Source organism: Ictalurus punctatus, chromosome 10 (genome assembly GCF_001660625.3).
Source record: "Ictalurus punctatus breed USDA103 chromosome 10, Coco_2.0, whole genome shotgun sequence".
NCBI lineage: Eukaryota > Metazoa > Chordata > Actinopteri > Siluriformes > Ictaluridae > Ictalurus > Ictalurus punctatus.
The window spans coordinates 13,073,342-13,095,259 of NC_030425.2; the positions used below are offsets into that span (position 1 = coordinate 13,073,342).

At 39.2% G+C, this 21,918-nt stretch overlaps 1 protein-coding gene across 2 annotated transcripts; it reads right to left on the reverse strand.

The window, feature by feature from the left end:
* Positions 1–361: 361 nt before the first annotated feature.
* Positions 362–17,740, reverse strand: cbarpb (CACN subunit beta associated regulatory protein b). 2 transcript variants are annotated; one of them, XM_053683376.1, is made up of 10 exons: positions 17,663–17,740; positions 15,092–15,164; positions 11,675–11,820; positions 9,733–9,812; positions 8,030–8,192; positions 7,285–7,456; positions 6,706–6,852; positions 6,344–6,578; positions 4,809–4,986; positions 362–4,207 (listed from the first exon to the last, which is right to left on the reverse strand). In XM_053683376.1, the coding sequence occupies exons 2-10, from the start codon at positions 15,137–15,139 to the stop codon at positions 2,752–2,754; spliced, it is 2,625 nt and encodes an 874-aa protein (XP_053539351.1). In that variant the 5' UTR covers positions 15,140–15,164; positions 17,663–17,740; the 3' UTR covers positions 362–2,751. The 2 variants fall into 2 exon arrangements, with proteins under 2 accessions (XP_053539351.1, XP_017333671.1); XM_017478182.3 differs by lacking the exon at positions 17,663–17,740 and adding an exon at positions 16,039–16,279.
* Positions 17,741–21,918: the final 4,178 nt, after the last annotated feature.

Genomic DNA, 21,918 nt, shown 5'->3' on the forward strand with positions numbered 1-21,918 from the left:
CTGCCTGGTGACACCCAGGTTGCTATTGATTTAGCATCATAATTACTGCACAGCCATTCTTAATTTATTAGCCTGGCTGATATGAATATTTGATGTTCCCACGGGGAGTTTCGGCACCTTCGGGAGGTGGAAGGAAGGGACGGCAGCTGTGCTATAGTTACACAGCACCATGTTGCTCCCAAGGATCAACAGGAAAAACAGCATGAAGTGAGGATAGTGTATAGCTCTAGTGAATTATCACTTGTAGTATATATATATATATATATATATATATATATATATATATATATATATATATATATATATATATATATATATATATATATATATTAAACAAAATGACACATTATGCACAAAAATAATGCATTTTTCTTTATTGACTAGTTGGAAAACATAAACCCAAAACAAACATTTCCATCAATTGGTCCCTCAAGGCTTAAGTGATTGAGGTAAACAAAAATTGTTCTGAAAAATTGTATTCATTCTTCCTCACATTTTTTCCTCATTATACTGTTTAAATATCAAGCAATTATACAGAAATATGTTTTTCCATGGAAATACAGCAAGCAAAAAAGTTCTCCAGTGGAAATATATTAGCAAAGTAAAAATATTTTTCTGCGATGGACATATTCTTAGCAAAATCTCATCAAGGCATACTCCTAAAATAAATAGACTCCATAAAATATTTAAAAACTATCTCAGAACAAATATCGTTCTGATTTCTGTTTATTTTATGCTTCAAACAAGCATCCATTAGGCATTATCTAATTTGGTGCTGAAGTTCAAATCTGAATAAAACAGTTATCTTTACTAAAACTGATTCATCTCATGCAAAACTATGCACACTAATGCATCGACGCATTAGACAAGCTACTTGATAGCACACAAAACATCACCCAAGCGTCCGGCATTTAAGTCTATACCTAAGTAAAGACTAATGTATAACCTGCAAAAGGAAGCGATTGTGCTTGTATACATCTCAAAATTGCCCTCTGTACAAATGTACTTGTTATGTATGATTGAAATTACGCTGACGTCGTCTGGAACAGAGCAAGCAGCAAGTATGTAGTGAATTTAGTTATACACTAAAGAGATACAGATGATGGCAAAGCATATCAGCATATCAGTGGTAGATGATGTTTTATGCACAGTTTATTGAAGCTTTTTCTGTCCTATTAGCAATCCTGAGCATGATTAAGCATGCAATGCCATTCTAAACCAACATATCTGTCTTTATATTATGTATATATTTGTAGCTCATTTTAAACAACCTCCCTCAACTAAAATAAAGGCTAATGGTCTTTTTTATCTCAAGTGACAATATGAAAAGGAGGGAGGAAAAAGCCAAGCTGAATCCTGCTCTTAAAAGGTTCAAATACATCATTTAGCATCTGTAGTCTGAGAAAGTCTGGTCTGCCACACAATCCACAAATGGCTTTTTACCAACAACAGCTGCTAATTGCATCTACTCTTCCCATGAATACTTTAATTGGAATTTCTGCCTTTAATCCCCTTGATTGGATAATTGATATTGACTAGAGCTGTGGCGTTTGTAGCAAGATCCACTTGCATGCCGTTATTTGTTGATATAGGATTTACCACAAATGACACACTGTAATTTCTCTATCAAGGCCGGATGAGCGGTTAGCCTTGGGGACACTTTTCTCCCGTTGTCTTCGCGTGAAAATGAAATGTTAATGAATACATAGTGGCTGGTCTATGACGAGCATTCAGGAAGCAGCATGCCTTCCTCATTAAATCTAATAAAACACATCTGACTCTGGAGACACACTGGAGCATAGGCCTCATTTAAACCCTCGGTTTATCACAAAAAAAAAATTTAATTATTTTTTTATTATTATTATAATGTGATAATCAGCTTATCTGACCTAATGATTTGGCACCTACCGTTTAGAACATCATACACAAAATCTATTCTCTTTCTTGAGACACTTAAAAAAACACATACATTAGCATTAAATATTAAAGCAATAATAAATAGTATGGTTAAGAACAAAAGCTTGTAACATTACATGTATTGCACAAAAGGCAGTTTTTCCTCCCATACCAGTAGTTCTAGTATGAACCACATCACACTGTGACAAAGACACTTAATGACACTTAATGTGGTTGAAATCATGAAAAGTGCATGCACAGATTATTGTAGTGCAACATACATAGCTCATTTCATCATTATTCAGACATGATTAAAGCCAAGCAGACAGAATGGGCTAGAAAGTGTTGGAAAAGAGGAACTGAATCTATAACACACATAAATCAAAAGATGGTTATATCAGAGACAAAGGTTATATCATGGATTAGTGCGTTCTGTCGTCTAATTTATGAGATTAATGGACATTAATCACAAGTCTAGTAGCACCCAATTTCACAGTGGATTACCTAGTGCAGAGAAAATATTGGCTTTTAAACTCAACACATAACTAAATGGAGCCTGACTAAAGCAATAAACCAAACAGATACCATTCAAAAATGAGTTAATGCCATGTCAGATGTGAGGTAAGGGTCTTGATCTCCACTTTCTCAACACTGGAGATGATGGAGAATGACGTTCCCCTTAAAGGCTGACCAAGGTTCCACTCTCTGTGTTCTGCTGCTGTGATCCTAACTCTAAAATGACAGCCAAACCTGGTCCCAGATCAGTGTCTAAGGGTAATTTCTACTGAAATTTTGATATCTGAAGCCCTGTTGAGATATCAGCATAGAGTTGGTTGGGATGAGTGGAGCCATGTGCTACACTGGGCTGTGGTCGGGTGAGGCATGCGTGGCTGTCAGCAAACTCTCAGGTTGCTCCCTGGTCCTGCGTAAGTCAGAATACAGACGCTCTTCAAGGGTCACAGATAGTTTATCACTCAGCTCTGCCGTGATTGTCTGAGGACCGTACCCAGTTTCACCCTGTGGGGGTGAATGCCTGTCTGTTGGCTCAAGAGGCTGGACTGTGAGCTTGGACTCTTCTCCAAGGACTTCTGTTTGACCCAGAGTACTCTCAGTCACCGTAGGGAGTTCTGTCTTTTCCTTCAACTCTCCACTGGTGTCAGAACTGGAAGAGTGCTTTGTGTGGTCATCTTTTGGAGATGCAATACTCTTATCAGTAGCTCCCAAGTGCTGATTGGCCTTAGGCATCGCTGCAAGGTTGGCAGTCCCATCACTGTTTTCCTCATCTGGACCGCTGACTATTCGAGGAAGTGTGCTGTGGTAGCTACTTTCCAGAGGGTAGTTAACGGTCTCTCCACGGCGAAGTGGGGTGTGATAACGGTCAAAGGAGGAATGGAAGCGCTGGCCAGGATCACTATACTGCTTGGAGCGCTGCCACTGCTTGCGTAAATGCACACGAGAACGGTGCTTTGAGCGCACTGGTGACTCCTGCTGGTCAAACTGTGGATCATGGCGCAGAAACTCATGGAAGAGTGCGTCTGTTTTTTCGTCTATGCTGTAGTCCCGGCAAGACAAGGCTGGGACACGAGATTGAGCGTCAGACTGTGTGAACATCTGCCCATAGGGTGACCACACCAAACCACCCTCGTCCAGTTCCATCACTGAATCACTACCTCCACTAGCTCCCCCAAGTTCTTCTTCAAGTTCTTCATCCAAGATGTCTGTGTCAAAGCTTTCACACACTATTCCACTGTATCCAGAGCTGGTGAAAAAGTGTCTGCGTTCCATGGCTGATCCCGATTCCTCCTTGCTACCACTGCTGCTCCGGAACAGTCGTACCTCTTCAGGACCACGAGAGGGGGCATCTATAGATGCATAGCCGCTATCCATTTGTAGAAGCTTACGGGTACCTGATTCATCGCTCCCTTTTTCAGAGTCCACACTGTCTTGTTTTCTTCTTTTATCCAGACCCTCACCCCCAGGAATCTCTGTATCCCCGTCTATCCCATCCCCAATGTCCTGGGAGGGGTAACTGGGCAACCCACCCTTCTCTGTCCTAAGCCTAACTGAAGACACGCTGTCTGCATCACTATGCACTGAGTCTTTGTCATTGTTGCTGCTCTGGTCAGAAGAGATGTACTGCTCCAAAGAGGCACGCAAGGTCCAGATGTCACGATAAAGGCTCTGGTGTTCTGTGCTCTCCCGATGACAGCCCATGCCAGGAGCCTCATCTTGGGGCTCAGCACTCAGACCAATCACCCCAGGCACCATTGCTCTGCTGCAGTTTGGCTCCACCATCACCTCCACCTCTAACCTGCAAAAAGCAATGCATAAAGCCCGTCAGATACAATCACACACTTGACACAGACGGTGTGATGGGAGCTTGCACAAATACAAGTGATACACTGTAGGTGGTCTGTAAATATTTTCCCTCAGACAGCCATAAAGGAGATTCAAGCAGATGTTACTGCCAAAGCACAGATGGTGTACTGTAGTATGGCACACAGAGTATTTAATATGAGAGTAACAGTGAACAGCCAGCAATCTCAGTAAGTGTAAATGTAAAAGCACTGATGCAAACTATGAAATCGTCATGGACTAAGCAATGGCACACATCCCATATATATATATATATATATATATATATATATATATATATATATATATATATATATATATATATATGGTTATTCAAGAAAGCTGCAGGCCCTTCCCAAGCAGCTCTAATCTTCAAAAGTGCCCCAAAACTATTTGGCCCATCTTCTAAACATCATAGGTGCCTGCAAGGTCAGCAAGTCTTAGAGTACCCTTCAAAGACTCACTGACATCGCTCCAGCATGGAATGGCTTGTTTTTGCGTGCAGGAGAGGTGGATGATTGCTGCAGCAGACAGATGGGGTAGAGAATTAAAGATACCTGCCGAGGGACGGTGGGGGTGTGGATGGGGGGGAAAGGAGATGTGGCGGGCAATAGGCCACATCCTTGGTGCGGGCGATGTACTGGATAAGGTCGATGTGGTGGGCACCATTCTCCTCCTGGTCCATGCTTTCACTGGCTGCTCGCTGCCTCTGGAACGGCCTCCGTTTGGGGGAGCCTGCTAGACAGAGTGTATATCATCAGCACATGCCACAGTTAATCTATGGCTACTGTACTTCTTTATATATATATATATATATAATTTTTTTTTATTATTATTATTATTATTATTATTTCATAAAAGTATGGTGTCAATAAGATGCTTAACACTAATTCTTTTATGAATACGCTATGCCACTGATTCTTATTATGCCAGATGATGGGGCATATAGATGACATACAGGAAAATAAGCCATGACAGGATGGTGTGATGCAACCTGATTCAGAGTGAATGTATTTTGTTCCTCTCATACTGCAGTGATGTGGCAACTATAAAAAAAAAAATATATTTATTAATGAAAGACACATTGTGTTTTAATCAGTTTATAGTTACATTTAATGTGGAATGCCCACAAGACAAGTTATCACTTTTGTTCATATTATCACTTATTTTATATCAGTGTTCCCCGGTGGACTAGTGTCTAGCATGCAGCCTGGGTTCTGGAGGGTTGCGCTAACCAGTGCACCCTCAGTGTTGGTCCCAAACCCGGAATATGGGGAGGGTTGCATCAGGAAGGGTATCGGGTGTAAAACAGTATCAAAATATGTGGGCGTCTGATCTGCCATGGTGACCCCAAACGAGAACAGCCAAAAGAGGGACAAAAAAAGTAAATCACTTATCACCAGCCTCCCTTTTTTCTTTCTGAAGTTGATTAATAATGAATAACTGATGGTTAGAAAGCACTGACACTTCAGACTCCTTCTATAAATGTTACATAAAGGTCTCCTGATAGAAAGCTTCACCATATCAATGATTATATGTTTTTATTTGTTAAATAATAAGACTTTTTTATCCATTTTTATTAGGCTTAGATTATGTAATTGTCCACCACACAGCGTGAACTGCTGTTACTACGGAAACAACAAAGTGTTAGAGCAAGTGCATAAATTTAAACATGCCATTTGAATTACAGCCTGAACTACTGTCAGAACCGCTGTTACAGTATGTAAAATTATATATTATAATACCTTCAGATTTGAGAATTCAACATCACTGTGGTACAACAGAAACTAATATAGGTGTTACAGTAACTATATAATAAATAAAAATTTGCATATAACTATTGATGTGTGATTGTGAAGTCCACCCAAGGTTTATTACCTGCTGGTCCAACACCATGAAACATTGTAGGACAGAAATAATACAGCCATTCTAATAAATGCCATCCCCTTTATTCCCTCTGTTACATTGCCTGAACACCCATTCCTACTGAACCCATTCCTACTGATATTCATAATACAAAATGGGTTTCTAAATACAGTATAGGTTCCAGAGCAGTGGAACTGCAGTGTGAGCTGAGCTTTGTGTATCTCACCTCTGGTGTCCAGGCTGGAGGCTCTCTGGCTGCTGTCAAGCTTCCATCTCTTGATCTTAAGGTAAGGACTGGCTCCTTCCAGACTGGCATGCCGCCGCAACTTGGTGAAGAAATGTAATACTGGACCCTGAGGGGCACCGCTTGAGGAGGAGACACCCGAGGCTGAAGCATGTGCTGCTTCTCGCCCACTGCCCGGGCTGCCACCATTCCTCAAGCTTGTACCTCTACCTTCCATCTGGGTGAGAAAAATAACATTACTGCAAAATGTGAAAAACTGGACAAATTGGGAAAATTTCGCTGTTAATACTTGGTAACCTATTTTGAGTATAGTCAATTAGAATTTGACCTTGGGTTTATCTTACCAGTTTGGATCTTAGAGGCTCTGGACTGGGAGATGGTGGACTTTCACAGAAGCTGGCATCCACAGTGGAGTTGAGGGAATCACCTGGCAGAGCTGAACTGGAACTTAGGCTACTAAGAGCTGTCTGTGGCAGTGGGCGCATTGGAGGCTAAATACAGACAAAAGACATCACAGCATTGCCTTTTTAATTATTGTAATATTTTGAGATACTGGATTTTTGGTTTCCTTGAACTGTAAGCCATAATCATCAAGATTAAAACAAAAAAAGGCTTGAAATATTTCATTTGATGTGTAATGAATATAGAATACATGAAAGTTACACTTTTTGAATTAAATTATCGGAAAAAAATTACTTTTACATGATATTCTAATTATTTGATATGCACCTGTAATTTGCAGTACACTGCAGTATCCCTTTGACACCCAGAGTAATTCTATAATCAGAGCCTGAACTCTTCTCCCTAATTAACACTTATTCATACAGACAGCTAAACAGCACCCCAGACCTACTGCTTATAACTGACCCAATGGCATGGTCATTGCTGTGACATACATAGTATTGAAGCCTTCTATGTGTCACCTGGAAGATGGAGAGGCTGGATTTAGTGACAGGCCGTGTTGTCATGGCAATGTTGTTCTCCGATGACTCACACTCGTGGATGGTGACGATCTTGAGGGCTGCCGGTGGGAGATGGAGGTGTGTGAGCCTGGCGTTCTTTAGGTGATGGAAGTCACCCTCAGTGAGTGTGTACCTGAAGGCAGAAAGGCAGAAGGGGCTGACATGTCTGACAATACAATTACTGTAACCTGTATGGAGAAAAAGGAAAGCTAAAATGAATGGTTGAGAAATGTGAATTGTACTGTGTGGGTGTGTGTTTCATATTGTTAAAAGCAGCCTGCATGATGATTCACATATTACACATATGCTCCTGTAATACAGACTGCCAGCTCTTACACACAGATGATTTTTATATATATCAATGAATTTTATACGTATTAGAGTATATTATTCATAATGAACAGATGTGTTCTTTTCTGAACAGATACAAATACAGATATTAATACGAGGTGCATTATTGAGACGGGCTTGCCAGTTCCAGTTTACACCGCTCCCACTTGAGGTTTAAATGTGAATGTAGATACGGATATCTGGAGCACGAAATACAGACAATGGCAATGGTTTTTACCCACTGTAATATATATATATATATATATATATATATATATATATATATATATATATATATATATATATATATATACACACACACACACACACACAGAGCAACAGAGATAGCTGAGGTGAGTATGAGCAGGTTTCTGACCTTCGGCCTTTCTCCTGTGCCTTCTTGCTGTGGTCGAAGAGGGCCGCCTCATTGAAGGACACACGCCGACCTGTGCTTCCTGTGGACAGGAAGCGCTCAGTCTCCATGTCATGAGAGCTGACTGCTGACAAACACTCTGACTCATCCACACGGATCGTGATTTCTGCATGGGGAGAACAAATATACCCCCTGCTTCATTTATGTATGAAACCCTGTATGATACTGAATGCAAAAATGTGCTCGACTGTTGCTTCAATATGAACCTTAGCCCAGGAGGAAGATCAATAAGCTATTAGAAAATGTGTTTTGTATAACACCAGCATTGTGATGATGAATGCATATTTTTATTCTCTGATTTTAATTTATTAGGATTTATGGATATTTGATAAACTCCTATTATAACCTAACAATATGGGTTCTAGTTGCATGCAGGTGCAAACATATTGCTAATTTGGTTGGGTGTGAAGCACTTTATTCCTGTCTCATAATGGTATTATCTGACTTGAGGTGAAACATTAAAAATCCTGTCATTTCTTATAATCTGAGTTTGTAGTTCTACACAATTTATGTCATTCCTCTTTAATAAATAGGCTCATTCCAACTAAGTACAACAGACTTAAGGATTTTATCCTTATACCATTGCACTATTGAATGCTCAATTCTTATTGGACAAATGGTCTTGATTCATTTTCTATAACAGCATCTCTGACAGTAGTTCTGGCTGCAAGGTATATATTATACGCTTCTTTTAACACTTCATCGTTTATATAGTAACAACGTCCACAGATACTTGTTTGGCAGTTGCACCACATAAATGGATTAAAAACATGTGTCCTCTGTGTCAGCACTTTGTAACAGTCAGATGTAAAGCTGGAGCTGTAGTTTTCCAACATGGGAAAGTCTTCAGGACAGAGAAAAAGAGAGGCTGGTGAGGGATGTAAGTGATAATAGAAAAGTTTGAATATTTCACAACATTAGCTATAACTATAGATGTATAAAATATATGACATGTCATGCTACAATTAATAAAAGAAGGAAAACTAAATAAATGGTTTTGGAAAATGGCTGTGGAAGAAGAGGAATAAAACACTTTGGGACTTGCTGTTATTGGAAAAGTACTGTTATTCGTTGCTGATTATTTTTCTGTAAGAATACGCCCCAAGTGTTTTATTCTTTACTTAACAAATATGAATAAACAACTCATTTGAGGCTACAGAATATGAATCAAATAAGAATATCTAATTAATCAATCGTCATCTAATTAATAGAATAGAAAATGTCTAACAAGATTAATTAAATATCAGATTTGCCAGTTTTTTTGCATGCTACCACAGGGATAAGAATTTTGCTGATATGGAGGCTATGTCAGATAGTATTTATATATGCGAGCTGCTTAAATGCACAAGAAGACAGAAAACTCAGTTGGGTATTTCTACCAGTAAAATATCACAGTGAAATCTAACTGTTTATCTTCATAAAAACATGACTGCTGAGCGTCTAGTACAAACTCACTTAAGTAGAGTGAAAGGTTTGCATATCATCTAATCACACATCACCTTCACGAATTTTACGTTTAAACCACTTTCTGTCAGGTCTTGCCAGTAGCCACAAATATAGTGCTATAATATGATGCCAATTTTGGGTTATGAGCACAAAAACAGCTTTTTATTTACGAGAGACTAAAGAAACCAAGGACGTTTTACCATGCACCGGCTGCGTTTCCTCAATATAGGAGGTGGTCGTCTTCTCCGGATCCTCACTACGCCTGAAGCAGGGAATGAACCTTAGTACAGACATGTAATAAGAAAAGGGCCAAATTTAGAGCCTTCATCACATGTCTACATGACAAGTCAGATGAGCTCAGTCTGATGTATTCAGCCCACTGTGCTATCTGCATAAACGATACGCTGATTACAGGAGACAGTTTGTCTGTCCATATGGGACCGTGTAGCAGTGAGAATAAACTGGGGGTGCTTTTCCAGCCAGACGTTGTGACTCATCAATGTGTGTGTGTGAGTGTGTGTGTGTGTGTGAGTGTGAGAGAGAGAGAGAGAGAGAGAGAGCGAGAGAGAGAGAGAGAGAGAGAGAGAGAGAGAGTGAGAGAGAGAGAGAGAGTCGGAGCATACTCAACATGCCAGGAGAGATTAATCATTGCTGATAGCTGCTATGAGATCTCATTAGTCTCATCATTTGTGGGAGACTGCAGTGCAGGCACAGTTAGTACCTCTCAGATATTAAACACTGACACACACATACAAACATATGAGGATAAAGAGAAAATGTGTAGGATGGTAACACCTCTGCCTCCAACAAAACAAGATCTCTGGAGCTGTAAGTCATCACATAAGGAACAGTGTAGTAGCATAAATAATACTCTGAGTTACCACATAAAGAACCGTTACATGCCACATAAAGAACTATGAGGTACCACATATGAAACTGCGGTACCATAGGTATAACTGTGAGGTGTTACATATCACAGCTGTCTCTCAAAGTCTAACATCTGCCCGTGATCAGCTAGTGTTTTGCTGACTGAAAAGGGGAGAGAAAATGTCATTCTGTCGCTCATATAACCTTCTGCTTCACCATTGTGCTCTTTCACTTATCAGCATTATTCCTGCCTTCTTTGCCAGTATTGTTTTTGCACAGAAATTCATTTCCACTACTCGCGTTGCAAGGCTGTCATATGCATGCATTTAGTTGAGTCATCAGGTGGACAATGTCCATGCACATCATCGACATAGAAGACTGTGTGTTCAATGGAATTATCTACAAGGAATACTGTTAGTGCATTTGAAATAAGAATTACAAACTCAATCTCAGTCTTCTCTGAATTCACCGATGGATTGTTGATCTATGTTTTACGTTCATATCTTCACCAAGCATACAGATTTTGCAAGCAAATTCTTAAATTGTGCATTTCAATGGTGGGGTATCAGTGAATCAATGAGTCTGTCAGTCAGTCAACCAGCCAGTCAGTGAAACAGTGAATCATACAATTGGTCAATGAATTGGTTAGTGAGTCAGTCACTTACTCTGTCATTCAGTCAGTCGGTTGTTCAGTCAGTCAGTCAATCAGTGGGGAGGTTAGTCAGTCTGTCAGTTAGTCGAGTCAATGAGTCTGTCAGTCAGTCAACCAGTCAAACAGTTAAGCGTTCAGTCGGTCAGTGAGCCAATGAGACAGTCACTCACTCTGTCATTCAGTCAGTTGGTCATTCAGTCAGTCATTCAGTCAGTCACTGAGGAGGTCAGTCAGTTAGTCAATTAGTCACTCAGTGAGTCAGTCAGTGAATCAGTCAGTCAGTCAGTAAGCCAGTGAATTCTTCACTCTGTCAGTCAGTCAATCAGTCAGTCAGTCAGTGAGTGAGTGAGTGAGTTAGTCAGTCAGTCAGTGTGACAGTGAGAATGTCAGTCAGCCAGTCTGTCAATGAGGCAGTCAGTAAGCCAATCTGTGAATCAGTTATCAGAGTCAGGCAGCCTCTTCTTGAAAAGGCAGATCATCATCATTTGGAATTAATTCAAACTAAAATAGAGGTTCATTACTTGCGAGAAGTTTCTGTTGCGATGGTGAATAAATGTATTATCCTGCTATTTACCTGTCAATTACATGTTTGCGTTTGTAGATATGACAGGCTTTTGTCTCACCGTGCATAGTTCCGGTCCCCCTTGCAACAGTGGCGACAGGCAATGAACAGGGCAAACAGGAGGATGAGCGTCACTGAGAGGAAGATGGACAAAAGAACAAGCTGGAGGACGTAGCCATCCTGCACCCCATGCTCCAAAGGGAGCTCCTGAGTGAACAGAACAGAGAAAAATTGCTTTACCAGACTATCTTCACAAAATTTCTCAAAATGCCCACATGCAGATATTTTGATGTATAATACTACCAGCCATTTTAAAGCACAGGAAATTGACCCCGAATGGACTTCTGGTTAATTACAAACTTCAAAAGTAGATTTTCTTTGATATTGAAACTTTAATTTCCATTGAAAACAAAGAGACACACAAGTCACTGAGAGTTTGCATGAAAGCACTTCACGTCTGCACCATGGCAAGCTCTCATCTCTCGGCGTGTGAGTGAGTGGAGACCGTGAGGAGGACACAGGTGCATGTTGAGTTAAGTGCAGTGTTTGCTGCTCCAGAGGGTGAGAGAGCATTTGTGAAGAGTCACTGGTGCAGACCTGAGCACAATAGACACAAAGCTCTTTTCTCAAAGGGATCAAAGAAAAGAAGCTGCCATCTGCACCCATGTTACAAAAATAGAAGTGGAAAATGAACAAGTCTTTTGGCGGAACCTACAGTATAGCACCTTTCAGTTCCCCTCCTACTCCTCTTTTCAATTTCATAGCACAATGTGTCCTTGATAACTTAGCAACTGAATGTATTACTTACTTATCTGGCAGGAAGAGGCATAAAAATCAGTATTTATAGCTGAGGAGCTCAACTCCAACATAGTTGAATGATTTCCCTGATATAATACACCTACTAAACCTGGTCTCATGTCTCTGAGCAAAAAAAAAAACCTAACTGTACTGGACTCAAGCTCTTTGGGCAGTTCAAAAAATGGATTCATTATTGGTTGGTCCAGGTTGGATCTAGAAAGGTCAATCGTCAAAGGTCAAAAAGATCTGTTTACACCTGGTCAATTTATGCATATTGACTGTCAGGATTGTATTCACACTGGAATTATTCAAATGAAAATGCAGGTGTAAAGGCACCAAAGAAACATTTAAAATACAGTGGAGGAAATAAGTATTGAACGCGTCAACATTTTTTTCAGTAAACATATTTCCAATGAGGCTCTTCACTTGAAATTTTCACCAGACATCGGTATTAACTCAAGAAATCCAGAAATATAAAGAAATCCAAACATTAAAGTCCATAAATGAAGTTATGTGTAATAAAGTAGAATGACACAGGAAAAAAGTATTGAACACACTAACTGAAATTTATTTAATACTTAATGGAGAAGCCTTTGTTTGTAATGACAGCTTCAAGATGCTGCCTGTATGAAGAAATTAATGGGTCGCAGTATTCAGGTGTGATTTTGGCCGATTCTTCTAAACATATTGTCTTTAAATCTTGTTCAATTGGATTCAAGTCAGGTGATTGACTAGGCCATTTTAACACCTTGATTGTTTTTTCTGAAACGAGTTGAGAGTTTCCTTTGCTGTATGCTTTGGATCGTTGTCCTACTGGAAGGTCCACCCATGTCTCATCTTCATCATCCTGGGGGATGGCAGCAGATTCTTCTCAAGAATCTCCCAGTAAAGGGCTCCATTCATTGTTCCTTCAATTATATGAAGCCTGCCAGTACCATGTGATGAAAAACAGCCCCACACTATGATACTTCCACCTCCAAGCTTCACTGTTGGTATAGTGTTTTAAGGGTGATGTGCAGTGCCATTTCTTCTCCAAACATGGTGTGGAGTATGACAGCCAAAAAGTTCAATTTTGCTCTCGTCTCGCCAGACTACACTCTCCCAGTATTTCATAGGCTTGTCCAAATGAGTTGCAGCAAACTTTAAACGAGCTTCGACATGCCTCTTCTTTAGTAATGGAGTCTTGCGGGGTGAGTGTGAGCAGTGGAGTGCATTGCCTATTGTTTTCTCTGTGACGATGGTACCTGCTGCCTCCAAGCGTTTCTGGAGCTCTTTCTGAGTGGTCCTTGGCTCTTGAGCTACTTTTCTGACTATTCTTCTGACTCCCTGGTCAGAAGTCTTGTGAGGAGCTCCTGTGCATGGCCGGTTGATAACGTCGTGATGTTGCTTCCACTTGCAGATAATGGCTCCAGTGGTTCTTACTGGAAGATTCAGAAGTTTATGTCTGTATCTGATTCCATCAATATGTTTCGCAACAATAAGTTTGCAAAGGTCTTGGGAGAGCTCTTTGCTTTTACCCATCATGAGATGTTTCTTGTGTGACTCCTTGGTAACGAAAAGCCTTTTTATAGACCACCAATTTACTAACCCAGCTGATATTAATTTGCACAGATAGGCACTATAATTGCTTTCTAACTACTTACAGACTTCAGCTGGTTCCTTGCCTTACTTTGCCTTGAGAACTGCTTTTTCTTAGCGTGTTCAATACTATTTTCCTGTGTTGTTCCATTTTATTACACAAAACTTTATTTATGGACTTTAATGTTCTGAATTCTTTATATTTACGGATTTCTTCAGTTAATACTGATGTCTGGTAAAAATTTATTTCATGTGAATAACCTCATAGGAAATATATTTTCTGAAAAGAATGTTGATGCGTTCAATACTTATTTCCCCCACTGGATATGCGTGTCAGTCTGGGAAAATCCATGGATGTTGTTGTTGCTAAATTCTGGCAAAGATTCGATTTCTTTCAACCAATAATATTTGACACGTTTAAGAAACCATAAATATATTTCTTTCTTCTTATTATTTTTAATATTGCCCAGGGTACCTTCCTGCAACGATCATGTTGGTAAAGAAGCTAGTTTACTAACAAACGCAGTAGTCTAAAAAGATGTCTAAACCTTGTTAGCTAAGTGTGTATCTCTCACACAGTGAATGTCATACATTCATCAAGTTGTTGGATAACTATGTGCTATGTGAGAGTTACTGTGTGACATAAGCCTAATCAAAATGTCAAAATGTACGCGCCAAACATTTATTCAAACAGGAATAAAGTAACAGTCTCTATTTGTGATGTACTTGAGCAGTAGACATTGAATCGTCTGTAGCTAAACAAATTCCAGCTTAAACACAGCCACTGATTTCCCTCATTAATAAAATAATCCAGATGATGCCGGTAATTGAAGATACAGCCTGCACGTGATGTACATTACATTGGCTATCTAAGCCAACTTGAATCTGACTGAACGTTGTCTTGCAGGGCTAATCTGTTTACATCAGGCCATGAATTCAATTACAGAGGACACAGAACAGGATATTTTCTATTTACATGTCTGAAGATGCTTCTAGAGAAAGAATGAAAGCAATGAGAGAGAACAGTACAGGATGAAGGACAGCAGCAGAGATTAACCCAATGACACATCAATGAGCGAAAGGAAGAGAGATATGTACTTACTGTGGGGTTCTCTGTTAGGTTTTTCCAGATGGCAGACTCATTGCTCATGGTCCACGTCAGCAGGTGTGCCCTCCTGAGAAAGACATGCAGCCACTTTAAAGCTAGAGTTAACTTAATCTATCTTTTACCTGTTGGTCGTCCACACTGTTCGTTTTTTCCCCTCCCATTTACAGAGCCTGATACACCACAGGGACTGGATATTTGTCTCCAAGCTGATTTTTTCTTCTTCTTCTTTTTTTTTTTTTACAGTTACCATTTTTGCCAAATAGTTCCTACAGTGCTCTAACTTAAATAAACACACACACACACACACACACACACACACACACACACACACACACACACACACACACACACACACACACACACAAACAAAAAAAAACAAAAACAAAACATTGATCTCACATTTAAGTCTAGCGGGGCACTATGGGGCCATTTTGTTTCCAACTCTCCAGTATTATACAAACAGATCATCAGAGATCATCTCAAATAATCATGCGGTTCATATAATATATATATAAGATATTACACATAGTAATGCTGCATCACACATGATGTCATTTTACACCTTACTCAATACAGATTCCTACAGAACACATGACTTATTATGACTCCAACATGTAGCAGTAGACAAAGAAAAGCATTCATTTAAAAATTTAGCTTGAAGCCTATTGCTATGCATGATCATATATAAGTCCTGTTCTTAAACTCCCCTCTCTCTCTGATTCTCCATATTACAAGCCATATTATCATCCTAGCTTTTTCTGCAGCTGAGGCCCTGCAGCATGTATTCCCTACCAGATAATACCATTAATGCTGCAGCTTCTACCCAAAACCCATAAACCTCTCACTCTCTTTGTTTTGCACTCCCTTTTCATCTCCATAATTGCTTTTGCCTATCACTTATGTACACATAGATATAAGCACAAACACACATATAAACTCACCTTCCAAGCACTTCCTCTCTCTCGTATAGTAGGGAAAAGGCAACATGCAGAGCGATGTTTGTGCAGTCCCTGTTCCTTCACTGCTGAGATGCTGTCTGAAGTAAGTGTATTTATATGTGTGTGTGTGTGTGTGTGTGTGTGTGTGTGTGTGTGTGTGTGTGTGTGTGTGTGTGTGTGTGAGTGAGTGAATGTGCAATAAGCAGCATTCAACGTGTGTCTCACTGCAAAGCCCTCAGTTACTGCTGCATACTTAGCCTGTCCCTGCCCACCCACAGCCTCATAACAGCTCGACATTATCTCTCTCTCTCTCTCTCTCTCTCTCTCTCTCTCTCTCTCTCTCTCACACACACACACACACACACACACACACACATGAAATGACTATAGCTTTATTGCCTCAATGATGCCTGATACTCCACATCTAATCAAACAATATTATGTAACTGTTATAAAAATGAATCCTGCACATTTTCCAATGGTGATTAAGACCAAGGCTGTTAATAATCCAAACGTGTTTTGATATGGAGCAGAAAATATTTATTGAAGGACTTTTGTCCTTGTATGAGTTAAATGAGCTGAACACATGAATGTTCACATGTTCTGTGATTTTAAAGGTGAAATCAGAGCACAACATGGATCTAAAAAGTCTACACATCCCTGTTAAAATGGCAGATTTTCTGTGATGTAGATTAAATAAAATTAAATAAATGAAACCGAGATCCATCTTGTCAAAACGTTTTGCACCCTCAATGTTAAATAACAGCATATATTAAGTGAAAAACAATCTATGGAAAAATAGTAGAAATAAAAAAAAGTTACAATAACCTGGTTGCATAAGAATTTGTTATTTCACAAATTAATACTTTGCTGAAGTACCTTTGGATTATATTGCACCACTCAGTCCTTTTTTTGCGTAAGATTCTATCAGCACAGCATGGCACATCTTGTAATTTCACATTAAGGGTGGATTTTTTTTTCACATCACAAAAACCTGGCTTTTTAACAGGGGTGTGTAGACTTTTTATATCCACTGTAACTGCTGTGTTATATCACATCAATCAGATAGTAAATATTGGCCAACTTACTAAACTTTGCATTTTTTTTTTTTTTTTTTGCAGCGCTTTGCATTCTCTGTACTCTCCTTGTAGAGCTGTAGAGCTTATTTCTCTAAGACATTCATTTTAACCAATGTGAGTGTATTAAAGCAGGTGTATAAGATGACGAAAATCTGTATAAAATCACTGTAGTGCATTGCAGTGCAGGTGGACTCTGAGACTAAAACCAAACATACTGTTAAAGCATATCCTATTACATGAATGTTACATAATATGGAAATCACAAAGATCCCCCAAACCAACTGGTTGATCATAAAGAGATTTATAAGCTAAGGTGGCATTATTAATACTGTCCTGTTCAGCACCAGTAGTGAGGAGCTTCCAGATATCTTACATTCTTGACATGCACATGATCACATAGTATATAAAGTGAAAAACTCTGTTTTTAGGAAAACTCCCATTTCACCCATTGCATAGCCTACACAGATTACATAACAATGCTATTCAAATGCATAGCAGATAAATCACAACAACAGTAACGTTAAAAGGACACGCCTGTGCAAGCTTACCTAGCTGTAATTTGCGGGATCCATGTAAAAACGTCTCAGCCAAAGCAAGCCAGCTTCTCGCAGCGCGTTTATTTCACTGTAAAGACGTTAAGTGGATTTATGAATGAAATATGCCGGCTGTGGACACGCCCATTTTGGAAAGCACCGCGTGACGTAGAAGGAGAGACGAAGAGGATTGAGCTCCTTCAGGAATACATAATTAGATATGCAGACATTGTCATTGTTATGGAAAAGCGATAACCCCCAACAAGTGCCAAATACACTAAACGTAAGGAGTTATATTTCACATCAAATATTTGCTACGCAATTAACTGACACCGTAATGACCAATCACGGATGACGTCATTCCGTTTCGTAATGATGTATTTACCGTTGTTTTTTTATTATTTGCTTTGGTACTATTTTCACAATTAAGTGGTAATTTTTAAAAACTCTTAGTACAAAACTCAAAAAAACAAACAAACAAACAAAAACTCACACTTGTTGTTACACAGCTAGTCATGATTTCATTACATTTATGCATAATTTCTTTCCACAAAATCATTGTTTCAAAACACAAGCTTATTGTAACATGCAATTAGAACATTTATTTTAGTTACCAAAACACAATAGTTTGATCTTCTTTCAATTTTGTACTTTTAACAATCAATTAATGCAAGATACACATTTCAAATCACCATTGGTTCTGAATGAATGTTACTGTGCTGTAACACAGTGTACACAGTAATCACAATAGATATGACACTTACAACCAAAACAGACAAAAGCCATAATACAATTTAAATTATTTTATTTTTACAACAAGTAAAATATGATCAAAGAACACATCAAAAGTCACTTATGCAGGAAAAATATTTTATTTTACAGTATTTTTTCAAAAATACTGTGAAATATTTTTTCAAAAATACTGTGGTATATTGAAACAAAATGAATGTAAACAATTTACTGTAAATGGAGATCATCTCAAATTAATTAACATCAAACCTGTTTTCAATATTTGGCCATAAATTTTCATCAATATCAAAGGGAATATCCTTGTTGTTCATGTACCGTGAGAAAAACATTCTGGCATGACGAATCCAGGCTTGACATTGCTCTGCAGTTATGTCATTGCAAGCCTCATACATGGCTTGAAGGAGGGTGACATGCTCATGGGGATGGAGATCATACACCTTTGACCACGAAGTAGAAAATAATTCATCAGTTGGGTTAAGGAAATGGGAGTATGGTGGGACATATAAGGTCATGAACTGAGTTTGAGCCTGAAACCATTCCCGAACCAACTCTGCATGACGGAGCTGACAGTTGATCTTTGTAGATTAGGGTGAACTAACCTGGCAGCCTCTGCAATGGTAAGGCCTCTGTTATCCACGTGGTCAACAATGATGGCCCGGACTTCATTTGAAATGACAATATGTTGCCTTTTGTTTAAATTCCTCTGATGACCACTTCTCTGACTAGGCCCATGACCACCTCTTTTTCTAGACCCATGTCCAACTCTCTGAGTAGGCCTATTCCCACCTCTTTGTCAAGGCCCATTCCCACCTCTTTGTCTAGACCCATGCCCACCTCTCTGACTAGGCCCATGCCCACATTTCTGACTAGGCCCATGCCCACCTCTCTGACTAGGCCCATGCCCACCTCTCTGACTAAGCCCATGCCCACCTCTCTGACTAGGCCCATGCCCAACTCTCTGACTAGGCCCATGCCCACCTCTCTGACTAGGCCCATGTCCACCTCTCTGACTAGGCCCATGCCCACCTCTCTGACTAGGCCAATGCCTAGTCAGATCACAAAATGTGATCACCAGGTGAAAGAAATTAGTAATTATTAAGATTTATTATGATTGGTCTATCCTGATTGAAAGCTCTTAAAGCAAATTGTAGTTTATACCTTACCAACACACAATGATCAGACCCGTTGAAAATCTATAGACATACCAAATGATTAACTCATTAACCATTAAGTTCAGTTGGATTAAATGATAGACAAATGTATTAAACTGAATGAGAAAAGATGCGAATGAACAGTTTGATAGTAATAGTATTATGAAAGACAGTTACTGTGAATGAAAAGTTTATATAAAGGAAACACTGTAGTGAAAGGAATACTTTGTGATTTTGTGTTGTGTACTAACATAATTGAAAATATGCTGAAATGTTTGAAAAAGGTGCATTTTTAATGATCTGTTGTGAGATTAGTATTAAGAGTTTTGAAAATTTACCATTTGCTTGTGAAAATTACATTAAAGCAGGTTTTAAAAATGGTATAAGTATCAGTGTGTGCAGTGCATCTTATTGGTCGTCAAAGTAAAAAAGCAAACTGGCACGGCCTATTGACCTAAAGCTGTTTAATGAAGGATAGATGAGAATGATGAGTGTAAACAGCAGTCACTTTTTTTTTTATATTTTAGCAACATTCTGTCAGCCCTAATTGCCTGAGAGTCTTTGACAGTGACCTGGCGCCACCTTCTGGTAAAACCGGATACACTGTTCTACAGTGCAACTGTGTGACTTGTCTTCAGACTCTGTAAGCGCACCTGTCACTCCACTGTATTCCCTCTAAAGGTTTTCTTGCCTACACAGCCAGAAATGGACCCACCACCACACCCCCACTTGAATGCAACAGTTAAACAGTACACAAGTACACTCTCAGAAAAGTGGCCGTCACTGGGATAGTACTCTTAAGGGGGCCTTTTTCTACCTATAGTTAGATGAACAAAATTGTACCTTTAACTCTGTACCATTTAAGAGGCCATTTTTTACCCCAAGTACCACTTGTATACTTGAGCCACAAGTATGGCTTGACCCTTGACCTTCTATAACCCAGTGAAGCCTCTTTTTATATACAGACACAAAAGTCCATCCATTTTCTGTAACGCTTTATAACGGAACGTTGGATGTCGCAGGTGTCTCAAAGAGGAAAAACAGATATAATTTACTAGAAGGAGATACATGAAACAAACAGGAGCTAGCGTTTCATCTTGTGTTTAATGAAGCTGCTATCTCCTCACACTCCCCAGCTCCCTGCATTCTCTCACCTGGGCTCTCTCTTTCGCACATGTGCAGTTGTATACCTCCTCCATAAATACCGTAATCCTCACAGGCGAACGCTACCGATTATTCTACACAGGGTCATGGGGAGCCTGGAACCTATCCCAGGGGAGTTGGGGCACAAGGCGGGGGACATCCTGCCATATAGGGTATAATATTCATCACTGAGATGCGTTCCTGATGGTCATTTCTAGCGTAACACTCAGGATAATTAGCATGAGCAAATTTCTGCAGTAAACAAACAAGCACTTCTTTAAGTAAGATTATGTAAGATCATGTGGATAATGTCTTTATATTCTTTTTATTAAATTATTTAAAAGATAGTAAAATGTGATGTACGCTGGAGAGGGTAGAAGTAGAGATGCACTGATGTATCGTCCGATAATTGGTATCGATTATATCCTGTCAATCAAAAGAGGGTGGGAAAACACATCGATTTTGGGCTGTGTGTAAAGATGTCTCTTGTGTGGAATGACGACAAAACTGCAGTTTGTAAGCTCTGTAATCTCTGCACCGCTAAAATTTTACACCAGAAGTGAGCAGAAATGAAGCGGGAGTTTCGGCGTCGAGCCTAATTTTTCTCCCCGCGCTGCTAGCGCTGAATTAAAGCGCCAGTACACCTTTGAAAGGTTTGAATGAAGATGAGTTGACAAAAAATGAAAAGTATATTTGTAGAGTAGTATGTATCATATCCAGTTAATGTTAATATGAGTTAATGTCATCAAAAAAGTTTATATTAGGCTATATATTACCAGTTTGAAATTCAGTGATGAAGTAGAAATGCTTTGGTTTGTGGTGAGTGAATGTGAGACTAACAGGAAGTTTTTTAGAATTCAATCAATTAATTCTGTTAATATGATTGTATAACATTCAATAAGTTAAGAAATATTACTTCAATCTTCAGAATTTAGTTAATGTGTTAATGTTAATTTAAGTAATGTGTTTTCTGTTTATGAGACCAGTTACTGTGAAATAACTTGTTGAAATGGAGAGAATAAAGTTTTTATTTGCATTTCTTATCATAATTGTGGTATTAATTATTATCACTTTAAAAGATTTAAAAGGCAGAACTATCGGTTATCGGCCGATATCACTCTGAATAATCCGCTGAGAAATGTGGTATCGATGCATCTCCAGGTAAAAGGTCTGGAAGGACAGAGAACTTCATTTCCCATGATGCGAAAGAAAGCGCGCACGGCTTTA

Excerpts from the sequence above, each read along its gene's own strand:
- cbarpb (XM_053683376.1), bottom strand. The coding sequence starts at position 15,139 with ATGAGCAATGAGTCTGCCATCTGGAAAAACCTAACAGAGAACCCCACA. Across the intron at positions 11,821-15,091 it reads ACCTAACAGAGAACCCCACA|GAGCTCCCTTTGGAGCATGG; the intron begins GTAAGTACATAT and ends CTGTTCACTCAG. Across the intron at positions 7,457-8,029 it reads GCACAGGAGAAAGGCCGAAG|GTACACACTCACTGAGGGTG; the intron begins GTCAGAAACCTG and ends TTCTGCCTTCAG.